This window comes from Rissa tridactyla, chromosome 2 (assembly GCF_028500815.1).
Source record: "Rissa tridactyla isolate bRisTri1 chromosome 2, bRisTri1.patW.cur.20221130, whole genome shotgun sequence".
NCBI lineage: Eukaryota > Metazoa > Chordata > Aves > Charadriiformes > Laridae > Rissa > Rissa tridactyla.
The window spans coordinates 43,271,098-43,289,254 of NC_071467.1; the positions used below are offsets into that span (position 1 = coordinate 43,271,098).

The 18,157-nt window shown below is 38.1% G+C and overlaps 1 protein-coding gene across 1 annotated transcript in view; it reads right to left on the minus strand.

Moving 5' to 3' along the window:
• Positions 1-18,157, minus strand: part of LOC128905784 (lipoxygenase homology domain-containing protein 1-like) — a 141,885-nt gene that overhangs the window by 79,743 nt on the left and 43,985 nt on the right. Inside the window, exons 12-17 of the mRNA XM_054192289.1 lie at positions 13,639-13,793; positions 12,903-12,981; positions 9,809-9,890; positions 7,619-7,674; positions 7,439-7,471; positions 625-794 (exon numbers count right to left, since the gene is read on the minus strand). Coding sequence (XP_054048264.1) covers positions 625-794; positions 7,439-7,471; positions 7,619-7,674; positions 9,809-9,890; positions 12,903-12,981; positions 13,639-13,793 — 575 coding nt within the window. The remainder of the gene's footprint in view (positions 1-624; positions 795-7,438; positions 7,472-7,618; positions 7,675-9,808; positions 9,891-12,902; positions 12,982-13,638; positions 13,794-18,157) is intronic.

Sequence of the window (18,157 nt, forward strand, 5' to 3'; positions counted from 1 at the left end):
TAGGGTTGATTTTAATACTGGCCATGTATATGCTATCGCTTCAGGGTTCATCACACTTCGATATGCGTGAATGCATTCTCCTGTGATGTATGATTATCCAGAAAATCTCTGCCTGCTGGCCTAAGAGGCAGAACTATTTTGGGGGAGAGTGGAGACCACTTTACAGAGACTGAAATAAAGGAAAGAAAAGCCCACTTATGTCCTCTGGGAATGTTGTCCAGTCTTTCACCTTCCGCATTCTCAAATAATTGTATATTGCCTTTTGTATAAACTGCAACTCAGGAATCTTTAGAGAATTAGAAAAAATGCAAGATGAGCTGATGCATGCAATAAATTACACCATGATTAAATTACAAATAAATAAATTACATCATGATTTTTCTCCGTGATATGTACACTTGAAGGTACTGAAAATTCGAAGAGAACACTGCAGCTGGTTGTAGTAGAACAGGACTACCAGCAGAAGATGACCCAAGATGCAAAGTTACATCATTCCATCTTTGTAAATAAATACATCATTTGTACTAGCCAAACCAACAGTTCATATATATATATACATATATATATCTCATTTGGCTAGACAGGAATGTCATGATAAGCAACATGTAGTACTTTATGACTTACAATGAATTCATCTGTTGCTCTGGGTAGAAAGCACACATATCCTGGGGTTTGTGGAGAAAGCAGAAGCTCATGACTTTTACCCTTTGAGCCATAAATCACAAGGGTCCTTTTACACTCTTGGGGCTCTGGGGAATCTCCATCTGTTTTAACCTGCACTCTCCACTGTTGTGCTAAACAAAATAGAAACATCACAGTTTTTGTATCAATGGCAGAGAGTAATGTATGTTTTTGTTATTATTACAAGAAAGAATTTTAAAATTACTATAAACTTATATTGCATTTTATAAAAATAGACAAATAGACATTCCTTCCCTTGAAGACAATTATAAATAATAATTATAATTTAAATAAGACTTGATAAACATAAAACAACTGTTGAAGCAGAAATTAACACCAAGGAAGCAGGAAAAGGAATACATGGCTAGATTTTTGCATTCTTTGTAACAAAACAGTTGCTTCAATTGCAGTAATTAATTTATTAAATTTCCATTCTTAAACTGTTCATATGTAACATGAAAAAGAAAACTAAAACATTTTGAAAGACTTGTATGTGATCCACTTCTAAGAACTGCCGGTTAATACACAACTAGTTAAACAATGCAGCTGAAATCTATTTTCTCAGATTTTTCTAACCTAATTTGTCATGTTCAGTCTGCTCCTTTGTCAGATCAGATCATTCATTAAGGCTGAATCCAAAATTTAGGGAATTCTAAAGAACCGTTTGCACTGACCTCACCTCATGGATTGGGCCTTTCAGAGATTCTTTTTGGTAGGTGACTTGTTTGAAGTCCAGAATGCAACCAAGAAGCTACAAAAAACCATTCCAGGTGTGGAAAAAATATTGTCTCTTAGATGGACAGTATGGATTAGAAAGTTACTTAACTGCTTGAATGTGAATCTTCCCCTGAATTCAAATGAACTTTTGTAGAAAAGATACTTGATCCTGCATGGTAAAGGGAACTTAACAGTGGAAGGAAATCAAAAGCCTATGTTTAGACTGTGACCAATACCGTGATAATATGATAATTTGCTAATGGGATTAATATAAAGGAGAACTATTTCGTGATTCTGTGTAAGCCTACAGTACAATGCAGTGACAAAATAAATTTTAGAATAGTTTAATTCAGAAATAAATTGAAGATGATTCTTTTTCTTACAGTACTGTGTAACTTTTTCATACCTTTTGTTTTCCTCCACCTCCTTGGAGATGGAGATTGGGTGAGAACCTGATCTGGTTTTCTTGATTTATGATTTTCCCCCTGTTTTTCACATTGCTTTCTTTAGCTAATTCTGGTTTCCCCCTTGTTATAGAAGGTTTTTCTGCATTACATCTGACTGTACCCTGACTCTTCTGGACTCGGCTACAAAGCAGCAGGCAAATACACATCTCACAGTCAGTCTGCTGAGTAACACACTAGCTGAAAGGACCCTTCCATCTGAACTCTTTTTTGAGGTCATTTCCAGGAATGAGTCAGATGCACTACATGGAAGATCCACACTTTCCCTAATGAGGAACTTTTGTTGTTTGATATATGTGCCAGCCTTGAATTTTATCTCCTTATGCCAGGTTGGCATGTGGTACCCTTCAGGGTGTCACACTTGGTGAAGTCAAGCATCGTTTGAGCTTCTGCTTTCCTAGAGCACTCCGAGGGCTTATGAGCAGATGATTGAAATTTTTACAGAGACTCCCAACATAGCCCTGAACCTCTTATCCTCTCCAACCATGCCGCATTTTGAAGACTGTCCCAGGAACACAGCAGAGGGCAAATGTAGATAATTTTGCATTACTGTGTTTCCCAGGTGAACATTGTTTTTTTTTTTTCTCTCTGTAATATCCCGATGCTTCAGAGAGAGCAAGCCCCAAGTTAAAAGAAAGCATGGATACATAACTGCCTGTTCCTTGCTCAAAGAGGATTCATGTTTAGAGAAGGTATTTCAGGTAGGGTGATTTGTTTTAATGAATATCCATGATTGTGTTTTTAATGACTATTTCAGAAGAAAGGCTAAGACACGGGTTGGGAGTTTTCCAGGAAATAAATCAGCGGTTAACAGATTTAAGGCCTCTTACCATCTGTGACTGTTTGTTCTCCTACATTTACTTTTAACGCTTCTACAATTTGGTAACCGAGCTAACCCAGACTGACTGCGTTTTCTGTCAGTTCAGCAAATTCATTTAACCTGCTCATGTCAGAATAAGAAAAAAATGTTTTGTCTAATAGTAAATTCACTTAGACAGCCACTTGGTAAGGATGGCTAGACCAGACAGGAGACTGATGCCAAATACCCATTGTGTTCAGTGATTTCTATATCTCTTCTCAAGATATTCTGAAGTCTTCAGTAAGTTCTGAAAATCAGATAGCTGGGCTTGAGTAGGTCGTCTTCTGTGTTTCGTATGCGTGGCCACATTAAAAGAGACTTTTCCCCTGATACTACTGAACTGTGTTAGCTTCCTTTCAAAGTGACTAGTGTATTAGTGTATTACTGTACTTCTACCGTATGTATAAAGCTACAGTCATTTTCTTTGAGACATCAGTATGACAACTGCTAAAATGAATGGTGGGGGGAAAACAGACTTCTGGGAAAAAAATCTCAGAATTCTTTCTTTTCTAAAATAAGATAACCAAGGATCTGATTTCACATTACAGGGGTGTGTCCAGAGATACATTAGAAGCAGGGGTCTTCTTTCTTACAGAAAGGCTTTTAACCACTAGTTTGGAATCTGAAAGGTGCCTGCAGCAAAACTGCAAAAATCAAACCTGCAATGACTTCTGCACATAGCAAACTGGGCAAGGTAAAACATAAAGTCAGTATTTTGTAATACAGTTCAGAAAACTAAAAAAGGAAGACTTTTTTTTCTGTTCATAAAATATGAACAATTTATGTGTTTTTAGAGGATTGCCACCATTGTTTTTACAAACCATATTCCATTTTTTTTACTATGGCTTTTTTTGGTCTTAAAACCTAGAATGCCATTCACATGTTGCCTTGAGGCAGAGTGATCAGTCTGCTTATTTTATCTTCTTAGGAAATTCAGCCTCCAACTGGCAATATACACTGTCATTGCTTTTTAGAAGCAGGACCAATCCATTTACAATTGGGGAATTCTGTGGTTAGTCTTACCCCATTAGCAAGGTAGTGAATAATTACCTTACCCCTACTGGCAAGGTAAGGAATGATTTAAAAACAAAGGAAGTCATGGGAGAATTTACTGCACGTTTTCTCTTTTCTTATGAATTTTCTATATGCCTTAATACTAACAACCTTGCACAACACAAGAAGAGCCAACCTAGAAATATCTATTAACTGAACTCCATTCCTCAATGTTGAACTGTATTTTATCCTCCGCCCACAAAAGCCCACAATACCACAGACACCTGACAGGAATCACATTACAGGAACCCAGCTCCTTTTAATTGACTGCGGTGTGGACAACATTGGAATATACTGTGTCTTGTCTCCTTGCTTTGAGAGAAAATCTTTTACTATGTGCTGTTACAGTCTCCACCTATTTTGAAGCAGAAAGGCTAAAGAGAAAATGGAAGGTGGAAGTCGTAAAATTTCCCCGCAATGTAGGAAACATTTAGAAAGCAATGTATAGTCCCATTCTCCCTCAAAACAACTTAATCACTTGAGAGCTGAGAGCAGCTATCCACCTTCCCTACCAAGGCAACCCCTTCTGTCTTTTTCTCTTGCATCAAACATACAAGTTGGAATCCAGAGAATACAAATAAATCTGTTCCTAGGCTTGATTTTCCAGAGCCTCTCTATAATCTACAGATTTACAAAGGTTGCTGGGAAAATGTGATATGGGCATACTGCATTGTGGCATAATCCATAGACAGCAGCAACGTCCACAGAGATCTGGGATTTATGCTTCATTAAAGCTGGCATAATGCCAGCCTGGCTGAAAAAGGACTGAGAACCCTCAAGTAACCTGCTTAGCAATGATGACTTTCAAACTCTCTTCTTTGGCTAGGTGGTTGAACATCTTACTAGCTTTATCCAAAGAGAATGAGATTTTTGACCTTCAGAGTGACTTACTGCTTTGTTTGTTATCTTTGTTATAGACCTTACCTAAGCACATTGATCTTATTCTGAAAATCACCAAACACCATTGAATTATGCCAGTCAACTTTTTATGACTTTCCCTGAAGTCCACTTGCAGAGTGCAGCTAGTACAGAATATGACCACATGAATGCATAAAACATCGGCTCTCTAATACCAACATTGTTGTTTGCCTCTTATTCAGTAAATGTATATCATATGGAAGGTTTTTGCTTTCACTGTGAGTGGGACTGCTTATCGCTACTATCTGCTCTACCATGTGAAATCTTTACTGCTACAGCTGCTGGGAGAATTTAAGGCAATTACTTTTTCTTTCAAAACTTTGCATCTCTGGAACTTTCCCTTACCAGCTCTAACCCTGGTACCGTGTCATGATGGACTGACACAGAACCGAGCACAAGGCACCCTTCCAAACCTTTTACGTTTTTTACCCTCCTAGCTCAATCTTTTCACATGCAAGGTCTGTGAGATAACCAGTACAACACCACAAATTAAACCGTGAACAATCCTGACAGCAGTCTTGCTCATCACCTTTTTTAATAGAATCATAGAATCACAGAATCTTCATGGTTGGAAAGGACCTTTAAGATCATTGAGTCCAACCAAACAACCTACAATCTCTGCCACTAGAGCATGCCCTGAAGTGCCACATCTAGACGTTTCTTAAACACCTCTAGGGATGGTGACTCAACCACCTCCCTGGGCAGGCTGTTCCAGTGCCTGACCACTCTTTCAGTAAAGTAATTCTTCCTAATATCTAATCTAAACCTCCCCTGCCGCAACTTCAGACCATTTCCTCTGCTCCTGTCATTATTCACCTGGGAGAAGAGGCCAACACCCACCTCTCTCCAGCCTCCTTTCAGGTAGTTGTAGAGGGCAATGAGGTCTCCCCTCAGCCTCCTCTTCTCCAAGCTAAACATGCCCAGCTCCCTCAGCCTCTCCTTATATGACCTGGTCTCCAGACCCCTCACCAGCCTGGTAGCTCTCCTCTGGACACGCTCCAGCACTTCAATGTCCCTCTTGTACAGAGGGGCCCAGAACTGAACACAGCACTCGAGGTGAGGCCTCACCAGGGCCGAGTACAGAGGCACGATCACTTCCCTGCTCCTGCTGGCCACGCTATTCCTGATACAAGCCAGAATGCTGTTGGCTTTCTTGGCCACCTGGGCACACTGCTGGCTCATGTTAAGCTGGCCGTCCACCAGCACCCCCAGGTCCTTTTCTGCTGGGCAGCTTTCCAGCCACTCTTCCCCAAGCTTTTACATAAGGTATTAAAGCATGATCTCTCACCTATCTCAGTTCCACACTGGAATCAGCCCCTGGGTAAAGAAAAGCTGTCTAAAGAGCAATTCAAGCTAAGTTGATGCACAGCTAGTTGGCAGAATAGTTCCTAAAAATGTTCTTCTCCTTTGTATCTTTATTTTTCAGAACGTCTGATCTCAACCTAAGAAATCAGCACACACTCTTTGGGTCCTCCTGGAATTCTTGACAGTGTGACGTTTCACAAACTAATTAAGAATAAGCCACTCCTTTCTCCTCATAATCAATATACAGCGTCTAACTGCTCTTGACATGCACAGGCTCTCAGCAGTCTGTGCATCTGTGCCTGCTTATTATAGCACAATAAAGAGTGAAGCTGCACTGGAAAAAAAACTTAGATTAGTAGTAAAATCTAGCCTATTTTCTGAACATAAGGTGAAATAGATATTATGGCTGTATCTCTGAACTGCGCACTTAGCAGAATGCAGACTCCAATTCCAAGTCACTCTTGTGAAAATCAAATTTCTCTTGTGGGAAAGCCTTCACCTCCCTGAGTTAATCAGTCTCCTCTTGTCAAAGTTATGTTGCCATGGAACAATAAAGCTGTTGGCTAAACTGTTTGATTGAATGAAAATGATTTAATTTTCACTAAAACTGGAATTAGATCGAGAGATCAGGACTCATCCTACAGAAGGCAAGTGACTCTTTCCAGAGCCAAATGGAAACGTTACTTTTTTTACTTTAGTTTCTCCCATGCAGTTACCAGACACAGTTACACAGAATATGCGCTTACAGTTAGATGTTCATAAAGATACTTGTGTCAATCTCTTTCTCTTCTCTACCTAGGGAGAAACATCTCAAAACCATTTGAGATGGTATCTCAAATTTTAAACACCTGGAGGTACTTGCGTATTACAGTGATGGGCATGACTTTGTAGGTATAAAAATAGGCAGCTGGGTGGGTAGTTTTTTTATTAAGATATTTTAACTAATTCAAACATATTTAGTCAACTGAATGCATATACTCTATTTAGCTTCACTAACAGATTTACAGTTTAGGCCTGCATTATTACTGGCTACTTCAGGAATACCCTGACGGATTTTGACCTGAAAATGCTTCCACTGACACTTCACAACACATTTTTCAACTTGATGATGTTTGCTAGGGGACCTGTCCCCATGTATTAAATGACAGTGACATTGGGATAAACAAAACAACACTTGGATCTCTTCTCACAGGAATTCCTGGCTGGTTTCAGGACAGAATAGTAGAAATAGGAAGAAAATCAGAAATGGTTTATGAGCAGCATGTTTTTCTCAATTACTTATAAAGGCCTAGTTCTTTCTGTAGACAACTGCCAGCCAATTTGTCTTCATTTTCTCTCACAGTTGATAGCTTACATATACGTATCACATATTGGTTACCTAACACTGATTTGCAGATTAAATTCAAACAGCAAAAACATTGGTGTAGAAAACACCTCTTACCTTTAAGGAACGCCTTCTTTGAACTGCCATCCTCTAAAATACGAATCAAAAAAGAATATATGAACAAGCTTTATTATCACATAAGTTACAGTCTTATTCATAACGGTTCTTCAGTAATAGCTAGGCATTGAGTATATACTATATTGTTATAACACAAATTTTCTTTAACAAAATACTTACTATTGGCAGTTAGCTCCCTCTCAGTTTTCCCATCATCTTGATATTCACCTAACCATCTTTCATTGCAAAAACAAAAATATTAAGATTAATAGCAATTATCAGTATATTACAAGTAATCCGATAATTACCTTCTCCCTCCAACAGTTTTTTTATACTTTTTTAAAAAATTATGCCTCGATACTACTTCCTAGATTGAATTTTCTTTTATACATTCATCATAGTTGGCCTTATTCGTATTAGGAGAATTCGGCTCACTGCTCTAGGGAAATAGGAGCTTTCATGGTAGCCATATGAAGTACTATAGCACTATATGAAGTACCTTATATGAAACACTAAGTATTTCCAGGATCGGAGACTCAACTGTACGTTTGGGGGGGAGGTTTATATAACCTGCAGTAGTTATATTCATTGTACTTAAAATTATATATAACCCCTGCAAGTCTGGAAGTTTCTGAAGCTTCTGTAGATCTGCGCCAATGAACTGAACTTCTCTTTTTACTTTCCTTTTCTTTTATGCTGATGATTTAAGGATCTTTCCCACAATGTTATTTCACTACAAACACACATCCATTCTCCTTCAGTTGATCCCATTTGCTGATATAATAACACTTTACAGCCTTTAACAATCTCACTTCTTTAAAAATAAATAAATTTGTGCTCACTATCAACTTTTATTCTATTGGCTCCATGTTGATGTTGCATTTGCTTAAACCCAGGGGTTCATAATATATCTCGCTTCTTGTATATAACAAATATCTATGAATAAATATCATATGCATGAAGTCTAAACTCCCCTGTATTTCAACTATTGTTGCAATAAATAGCTTGATTAACTTTTGTGAGCTAGTCCTCACTCCCTGCGGAGAAACAAAAGAAAGATCAGTAGCAGTTTCTAAAAATAGAATGTAAACTTTGACACATTGGCAGCACACTTACACTGCAGGCAATGACAGGACTCCTCTAGTTCTATATATAACGCCTCTAATCTTTTTTTCTAAGAGTTTAATCTTTTTTTTTTTGACAAGACAGTTTTATAGAGAGCCCAAGTATCTTCATTAAGTATCCCTCCCTTTAGAGAAGTCTCATAAAATCTCCTTGTAATTAAAGAAACAATTGTCTCATTTATCTACTCTTCAATAACCATCTTTAATGTACACCAAAACAATTAAAAAGCCTAATAGCCAAAAAAAAAGGAAAACTAAACCAAAAACCTCATCATCAGAATAATAGTTCTGAGAGGAGTAAATTTTTCTTAGTTAGTCATTTCCAGGAACCTTGCAAACTGAAACCCTATTTTTTTGTAAACAGGTAGGATTCCTAAAGATGGAGAGCTGTCTTTAATGAACACCTAAATATTTTCAAGACTTTAAGGCACAGTTCCCAAAATAACATGGAAAATATTTCAGCCATGTAACCCAAACTCATGAATTCCGGAAACCGCATACTACAGAACATAATTAGCTTGATCTAAATTACAATTCTTCAAATTATTTCTATTGAATTAAATACACGAATATAGAAATAACACACACAAATCCTTACTTTCATCTATTAGCTTATTATATGGGTTTTTTTTCTGTTACAGCCATATGATTCAACCAAATGACTGCTAAAAGTTCGGGTTGCAGTTGCCTCGGTTAATAAAGTTTTGGAAAAATAGGCTGCTTAGTAATTGTTAGAACTGAGAAAGTGGAGCGTTTTCCAATTTTGCTCATGTCAGCAAAATTCTAGCAAAATTCTAAATGAAAGGAAATATTGTAGCTGTCTCTTAGAAGAAAAGTTAAATTTCTTTCTAAAGATTTCCAGGATGTATATAAAGTTTTCAGTGACTGAGACAGAGAAACTGACCAAAATCAATACAACTAGATCTTTACACATAATACTTCTTAAAAGATTAAGAACTGAAAGCTTATTTATTTTCACGCGGTCTCTGTGTAAGTTAGATAAAAGAAAGGTCAATGCACCTTTTCTCCTATGGAACACTTGATTTTGGTCATTAGGCTATGACTCCTTCCTATACCAAAACAGCAACTCTGTTCTTTGTCTTAAACAGCAAAACTTTGCATTCCTTGTATGTTGAAAAATTCAAGCATTGCTCATATATCTAGGTTGTGTGCACATGCTTGTTCTGCAATTTTTCCTTAGGTTGCTGGCTGCGTAACAAATTCTTTTTCTCCATGAATGGCATACCTATTACAAGGAAATACAACCTCCTGAGCTTCCTTTCCTTCTTTATGTTTGATGACAATCTTATCCAGGAACCATCCATTGCCTGTGTTGAAATGACAAAAGTTTATCCTGTGAGATAATGCATATTTTTTTTATATATTTAAAGAATTATTTAATGTTAATGTTATGTAATGTCACATTAAGACAGAACTCAGCTAAATAGGTAAGATATATTAACAGAACAAAAGCTTTATTATTCTGTGTCTCTCGCAAGAGGTACAATGTTAATTCTTCTCTGCCTTGCTCTGCTTTAATTTTAAGAGGGGTGGGGTGGGTTTTTTCCTTGCAGTTAAGTATATGCATACATCTGTGAACTGCCAACACCATTCACATCCCGGCCTACATCTTTTGATTCCTTGTGATCAGACACAAGGATGTTGGGATAAATCTGTTTATGCAGTTAACTGAGATCTGTGTGATAGCTGGAAATTTTGGTCCCCTGTGAGTGAAGTTGTTACTGCAAACTCTTACAGCATATTAATTAACAAATCATTAAGACTACTGCTCTCATTTGCTGCAGCCTTGGAGGGGCTTTGTATGTCTAGGTGCCAGTAACTGGGAAAACTCAGGATCCAAGGATCCAGGACCAGCAACTGGATAGACTGAGAGTCTAAGGCCAATTACTGGAGGCCTTATACATCCATACTGTGTATATATATATTATTTTTTTTTCATTGATGGACTGTTATTCTGATCAGCTGGACAGGGTAACTGGATAAGGCCATTGGTGCTGTTTGTGCTTGTGTGAGTGCTGAGTTCCTGTTTTGATCTGCGTGGCTGGCCATGTGCATACATATATGTGTTTTATAAATGTGTCTGTGTGTGCGCCTACTGGGAACACGTACTCAGCCTTGCTACTGGTGGGACCGTCAGGCATGGAGCTGTGCACCCTTAATTCTGTCGGGCTACTGAATTCATCCTCTCCCTAACAGCAGTAACCACATCCATGCTGATCTCTTGGACCACTTCTGATAACCATCCTAGTCACTGGTACAGTTCTCTGTGAAGCCCTTTCCAAATACCCTGTTCTCATTGTGTCTGCACCACTCACAACTCCTCATATTGCTTATGAGGTTTTTTGCCTGACTCATACCATTATTTGTCCGCACATTGTAGCAAAACAGCACCAGGGATGTTTTGGTCAGAAGCAGACAACTGTCCTATTTATTCCCATGCTCTGCCTCCCTGGCTGCATCTGAGTCTGGAAGTCCCTAGAAGGCAGTAGTCTCTGTCCCATAGCAAGGGCTTGCCCAGGCAGTGCATGGAGCAGAATGGCATTTCATCTTCAAGACTTCAGGCCCAGAGCACACCAGGACACTCTGCAGGCTTCTTTTGTCACCTTCCCATACCTCAGATGTCTTTCATTGGGAGAGCCTACTACCCTGACCAAGGCTCACCAGCAATAAGGCAGGCCACTTTGAAACAGGCCAAAAAAGATGAAAGGCGCTGCTTGTGTAAATGTACAGGTACGTATGGAAGGTTTCTATGGAGGAGAAGGTTCTTCCAGCAGATAAGACACACCATCTAGTGACTCATACCTGGCCAATGCCAAAACCCTGCTCTCTAGGACAAAATTTATTTTCTTTCATCATTCACAGTGGCTGTGGGAGAAGATCTGTGCCCTGCGGTCCAGGAGCCCCAAAGAAAGCATATGTTCCATGATCCTTTCAAGATAGTCTCCAAATCAAGACTAAAGACGTTCTGCCCTATCACTCAGGCAAGTTTTCTATGATTAGAAAAAAGGGCAGCTCCACCTCTAAAGGAACCTTCTTTCCTCCCTCTCAACTGCCAAAAGATTGGGTCTCTAGATGGCCTCTCTCTTGACTCATCACCCTTTTCCAGCTCTCAACCCCCCTAATCACCTCAGGCCAGGCTTATCTGGTGTTACTTTTGGATACAGCTCAGAAGACGTCTGTGAGGTCTGTCTGTGCTGAGTACAATGATCAATCATCTTAATTACCAAGGCATAAATTTTGTCATACTTAGAATTCAATCCATTGTCCCATTTAGACAATCCTCCAAAAACACAGACTCTGAACTCCATTGTCAAAGAACAGCTTAAAACAGCTGAGTCTGGTTGCAGATTTGTAATGCTGATCCTGCGATATGGTTGCGCTGCCTATTCAAGGAGAGATGAAGGAAGAGAGCATGGTATGGCGTCCTGCGGGGTAGAGTGAGGGTTGGCTCCACCACACAAAAATACAAGAATCAAGTTTACGTCCCATACCAAGGCCGCACTAATAAGCCTACTTCTGTAATAGTCACAAGTCGGCTCAGAGCCTTAGACAGTACAGTCAGCAAGATGGGTGTTGCTTGAGGCCATTTCAGAACAGAGTAGGGTAAAAGTGCCTTCCTCATCTAGTATCACTGTGGCCCTGAACTGCTTTAAAAATCCTTCTCTTCACTTGGCTTCTTCATAGCCACTAATCTGCAAACATATTTGCAATATCTACATCTTCAGTGCTTTTAAATGCTAGCTTTCTCTTCATTTACATCATTCCAGAGATGCACACCTCAAGAGCCTGTATCAAAAATGTGCCTCATCACAAAACCATCTCTTTTCTTCTGAATGCAATGATGTCACTTGCTAGAGCAGCTCCATGTTGACTTGCACAGATTAAATAAATAACCAAATCTTCTCCTGTTGCCCAAAGCAGCAAGAACATTATGCTACAGCTACTCAGAATTTGTTTGGTAGTAAAGCAGGTGTTGAATACCTTTAATTCTATTCTGGCCAGTCTCCACTATCTGCCTAATGAAGGATTGTGTGAGCAATGTTTTCATGAGTTTTCTATATGCTAATAAATAGCGCTTTCTTATAATAAACCTGAAAACAAAGAGTGGAATGACAGTATTTGACATTAGACTTATGCCCTTTTTGCTGTCCATTACCACTGTTTTTCACTATCCCATCACAGTGACTAGTCTGCAGAAAGACTTTTTATCACTGCAAGACCTTCTGTCACATTTTGTATGAAGGATGCAATATAAATAAAGTGCATTGTGTTTAAAAAGGACTTGAAAACAGATTGGTCTCTAGGAAGTTAAATCCTACCTGGACCAGCTCCATCATGGCTAATCAGAACTTTCTCCAAGTCTCCCAGTGAGACAGCCTTTATGCAGAAAATATCCATCTGTGGAACCATACAAGGAAAATTATAAAGGTCTTGAACACAGTTATTGCTTTGACTGTTACAGTATAGAATAGTTTATTTTTTCTCTTTTCTTTTTGGCAAAATGAATACAGGTGTCTTCCATTGGTCCTGGCCAGGCAGTGAGGATCTTTTGAATCTTTCTAAGGTGAAAAACACTTTGAAATTACTCCACAGAGACAGCACTTGATTCCTTTGGCATGACACAAGGATCAGTTGCAAAGAATTATTTTGTCATCTCTGTACTACATTACTACATTTTCTAGCTCTGTATGCCTCACCAAGACTGAAAAACATACTTGGGAATAAGGATTTAGAACTTGAGTCTAAAATTCACAGCAATCAGTTTAGGAGAACAAAAATGCTATTGTTATCGTTATCATTTTATCTATACGTGCAATATAAATAACCAAGAGTGCTCAAATTCTACTACGCAATGGTCTCAGTAAATGATTGATCCAGCAGATAAAAATTATTCCTATGATGCAATTCTGTAAACAGTTTTGAATAAAGAAAATACATGAGAAAATGGCAAACTGCTTGCATAAAACTTGTAGATAAAAAGATATTTAGACTTGTTGAAGAAACAGTTTGCTAGCCATAATTTACTGATCAGAAGTAGCACTGGTTTTACTTCACCTGTCCATGTCGAAATTTTATATTATTATTCTTAGATCTATGGAGCTTTCTTTTGCCAGCATCTCCTCTTGTTCCAATAAGGTTGATATAAACATTAGCATCTGTTTCGGCACCAAGTTTAGCACCCGTGTATACATGGACCTCATACACCAACACTAGAAGAAGAAAAAGCTTAAGATTAACCTTGCAGTTTGCACATGATTCCAAAGCTTTCCCACCAAAATTTTGCCAGAAGACTGTACTGACTTTCAAGTTTGGAAGCAGCAACAGCTATCCATGCATTTGTCACTTCCGGGTTCAAATCTTGTAATTGTTTGCACTAAAATATGAAAATACCAAGCTTTAAAAAAGGCATTATGCTGAGTATAGCTGTGCGCTGCTCAGCAAAGCAGCTCATCAAGCAAGTGTTCTCTAGTGCTCCATTTTCTTCTCTTACTCCCTGTTGAATATTCATGATTTTAGGGCCTAATTTGCAAAGTCTTTCTTGGCAAGTTATCTGGAGCCCACCTAACTGTGCCTAGTCAAAGTCTGAAACAATAGCTATATTTCACTGGTACCAAGGCATTTTAACTTCCAGATTTGTGCAAAACAGAATTTTCTGTGTGGTTAACCTTCATTTCATCTTAAAAAGAGAACAGCAATCATGAATCCTGGGGGTTTAGATTTTCACCGCACATACAATGGTGGGCAAGCAGATGAATGGGCTCCCTCATCTAAAAAGTGTACACTCAAGTTGTTTTTGAAGGTTTCAACATTTATCACCAGTGGACGCTAACGCTTTTAAAAACAGCTCTGTGTTAAAATATATTTACAACTTTTTAATGCCTCTCCTTCTAGTCTAGACCAAAGTCTTACACAGAAAACATATACACTTATCTTCAAAGAGTTATGGAATATAATTCAGAGGTACCGTATTAACATATTTTGCACCATATTATCTTTATAGGTACCCAGATATGTAAACTTCTTTTAAAAAAATATTTGCAGTAATCACATGCTATTATATTTCATTGTAGTTTTTCTAATTACAACTTTTAAAAGAGGTTTCCTGTTTACATCCTAATGGCAATTTTTCCATGCAGTGTTTCTATTCTAATCACAGATGGCCATTTCTGCTGCTATGTAGTAGATCACAGAGGAGATTACTGTTTCACTAATGGGTAATTTTAATAATTCTTGGAAGCAAAGAAAGGTAACAGAAGCCCTAATAAACACAATTAAACACTATATTTAAGAAGGAACTAAGATGAAAACAGAAAATTATAACAAAATTGAAACTGGACAATATTCTACGAAAACTAATTAAAATACTATTACTCTTATACCACCAAATAGCTAGTAGAACATGACATTTTCTTAAATCTTTCATTCACTGGACGCCAAGGCAGCTTATAAAACTCAAACATCATGTCATCCACCATCATTGATCAATAGCTATTTCTGATTCCCAGTGAAGAGCTTAAAAAGTAGTAAAATAATACTGCAAATATTTAAGGGAAAAAAATAGCCCCACATATATTTAAAGATATGAAGGAAATGTTGATGGATAGACTGTATGCTTAACCAACACTTAGCCTGTGACATAAAATCGATCTCAATAATACACACACACACCTTCAAAAATTTGTCAGAGGCTTATAAAAACTCGTTTCAAGGTGTTTAGCATAGAAACATCATGATAAAACAAATGGGAGATATGGATGGCAAGTAACAAAGATAAATGGATCTGATAATTAGCATAATTAGGCTATATATCCAAATGACATTTTATATCATAACTCTTAGTATAATCATAACTGTGTGCAGATTAACAACAGGAGGATATAAGACAAACAAGAAACTGTCCAAAGGACAGAGGGTAAGGGGTTGACAGCAAACTATGAAAGGAAACGCGCAACAAAGCAGAGAGCCACACTGATCATGAAGGGGCAAATTCTTCCAGCGTGTGGAAGGAGAGAGGTCACATTTCCAAAAGAAAACCTAACAATTACATTAATCTATGAGCAGCCATTTGAATAATAGGGCTGGACTGCCCATGGAGCAAGATGCTGCAGATGATAGATTAGTAACAGCAGGGATATGTCACCATGAAGTCTCCTCCATGATTTTACGTTCTTACTTACGTTCTCAGTTTTGAAAAAGCAAAACATCTGTGGCAGCTAAGGAAAGGGTATAGACTGTTTATGTCATGACTGTTTATATACAAAGATTGGTATCTGCATTACTTACACCTACAAGTAATTTCTCTGATCAAAACTGCAAAATTTAAGTAACTGTAATCACAATGTTAAAGCATATTCAAGGCTTTTTTTTAAGAAGCCCTTTAACAATAAATTATTACAAGAAGAAAATACCAACAAGTTCTTTCATTTCTGGAGGGAGACCAAACCAAATGGATTAAGTACAGGACACACTAGAACAGAATACGAGATAATTATAACACAACACAAAGATATTAACAGATAAATAAATTACAGTTCATTTTGTAGCACTATGCATCTCTGTGGTAACCAGAGAGATGATAATGATCTAATCAAATACAGCTTTCTATTGCTACAAGCCTAAATAAATCAGTCTGAAGTAGAAAACATGCACATGTTGAAATGTAAAGAACTGGAAAATATTTTCCATAGCTCCTTGTGTCTATACATCTCTCACCATCTGGAAAACGTTAGGTCTGGCATTTATTTAGGCTACACAATCTTCATTATTTATAAAGGAACCTTCTTAACAAAAAGACCAATTTGTGCTTTATATTTTTGTACAAATTAACAATACGGGCTGCTACATTAGGATAAAAAAATGGAATGCCCATTTCCCTTAACATGAGTATATGTTACAATGCATCTTATAGAAATCACATAAAAAAATAAGCAACAAAAATACCCTCAAAAACACGCTCTACATGCCTACTTGGAACGTGCCACTATGGAGAAATGCTTGGACATTCATATTGAATAGACTATGGAGGTTAAGCCTTTTCTGTACAAATGGAAACCTAGGCACAGACCAGCTTGAGCGAATGCGACTTTTTCAAACTTTTTCAAGCAGTTCCTCTAGATTGCAGAGCAGCTACAAAAGGTGCTAGTGTTAATGGCTTCTGAGCTACAGATTGCTTAAATATAAGAACAAGAAGGATGATGCCGCTCTGTAACAGATAAGACAAGGGGCAGCAGTAGTTTGATGAACACAGGGCACACATACAACCAAATCTGGAGAATGAACCTACCAGTTGAATGTACTGCTGAGACAGCAAGACTCACCATATGTGAAATTTGCCTGTTTGTAGCTGTTGGTATATTGTTTAAGTTTTTTGAGTATAGAGTAAAATAAAAAGACCCTAGAATATATGTTCAGGCTCTGAGACTCTGGTTTAATTTCCTTTGAGAAACTGACCTACTCTAAGGCTCCCGCTGCTGCCACATCTGAAATGGAGACCTGTTTCACTGCAGTAAGAAAAAGCCATCCCAAGACTCTGAGAATGAGAACTCTATGGCCCAACCCTCTATTCTGTAGGAGTAATTTCATTTTACCATATGCTGATGGAGTGAAACTACACCACCTGAAAACTGGGGTGACAAAGCAGAGGTAGGCCAACAGGCAAAAAAAGCCAAGAAAAAGTTGAAAACTATATAATAAACCCAACCACTGAAGAGAAGTTAGCAAATACTATTTCAGCATTATGGGGGACCTGTTAGACTCACATCTAGCCATCGGTATGATGTGGGGCACATCAAAGTAATAGAAGAAATATCTTGAAAAATACAATAACTTTGATAAACGATATAAAAGGATTAATTAATACAAAATAGCAGGAAAAAAATCTCAGCTAGCACTCACTAAAAAAGAAAATGACCTTTCAGAAAATAAGTGATTGAAATCTTCAAATTGCTAACAGAGTAACTATAGATAAGCTCTATAATCAAACAGAAAACTCTGGGACATTGATGCATGGATGAAACAGCTGAAAAATGGGAGGTAAAATGCCTTCAGGCAGAGGTAGGGAGCTTCTAAAAGGGTCCATGAAAGACAGACATTAAAGCAGCATAATGACTATGTTAAAAAAAATGGCATATCAAAAGTATCAGAAATATCAGAAATACTATAGGAGTCATTCAGCAGTCAAGTGTACAATTACCAAACGATGGGATGATGGGATCAAGTATACCCTGATGAAGTGCTGATGGGATCAAGTGTACCCTGACGATGTTTGCTGATGACACCAAACTGACTGGGGAAGCGTACACTTCGGAAAGGAGAGCCATCCTGAAGGAAGACCTGGATAGGCTGGAAGAGTGGGCTAACAAGAACCTTAGGAAGTTCAATGACAACTGTAAGGTCTTGCACCTGGGAAAACATAATCCATGAGTGCAGCAGACTAGGATCTACCTGGCTGGGGAGCAGCTCTGTGGAAAGGGACCTGGGGGACATCAAGCTCAATATGAGTGAAGAGTGTGCTGTGGCATCAAAGAAAGCCAACAGGATGCTGGGTTGCATCATCAAGGGTGTCACCAGCACA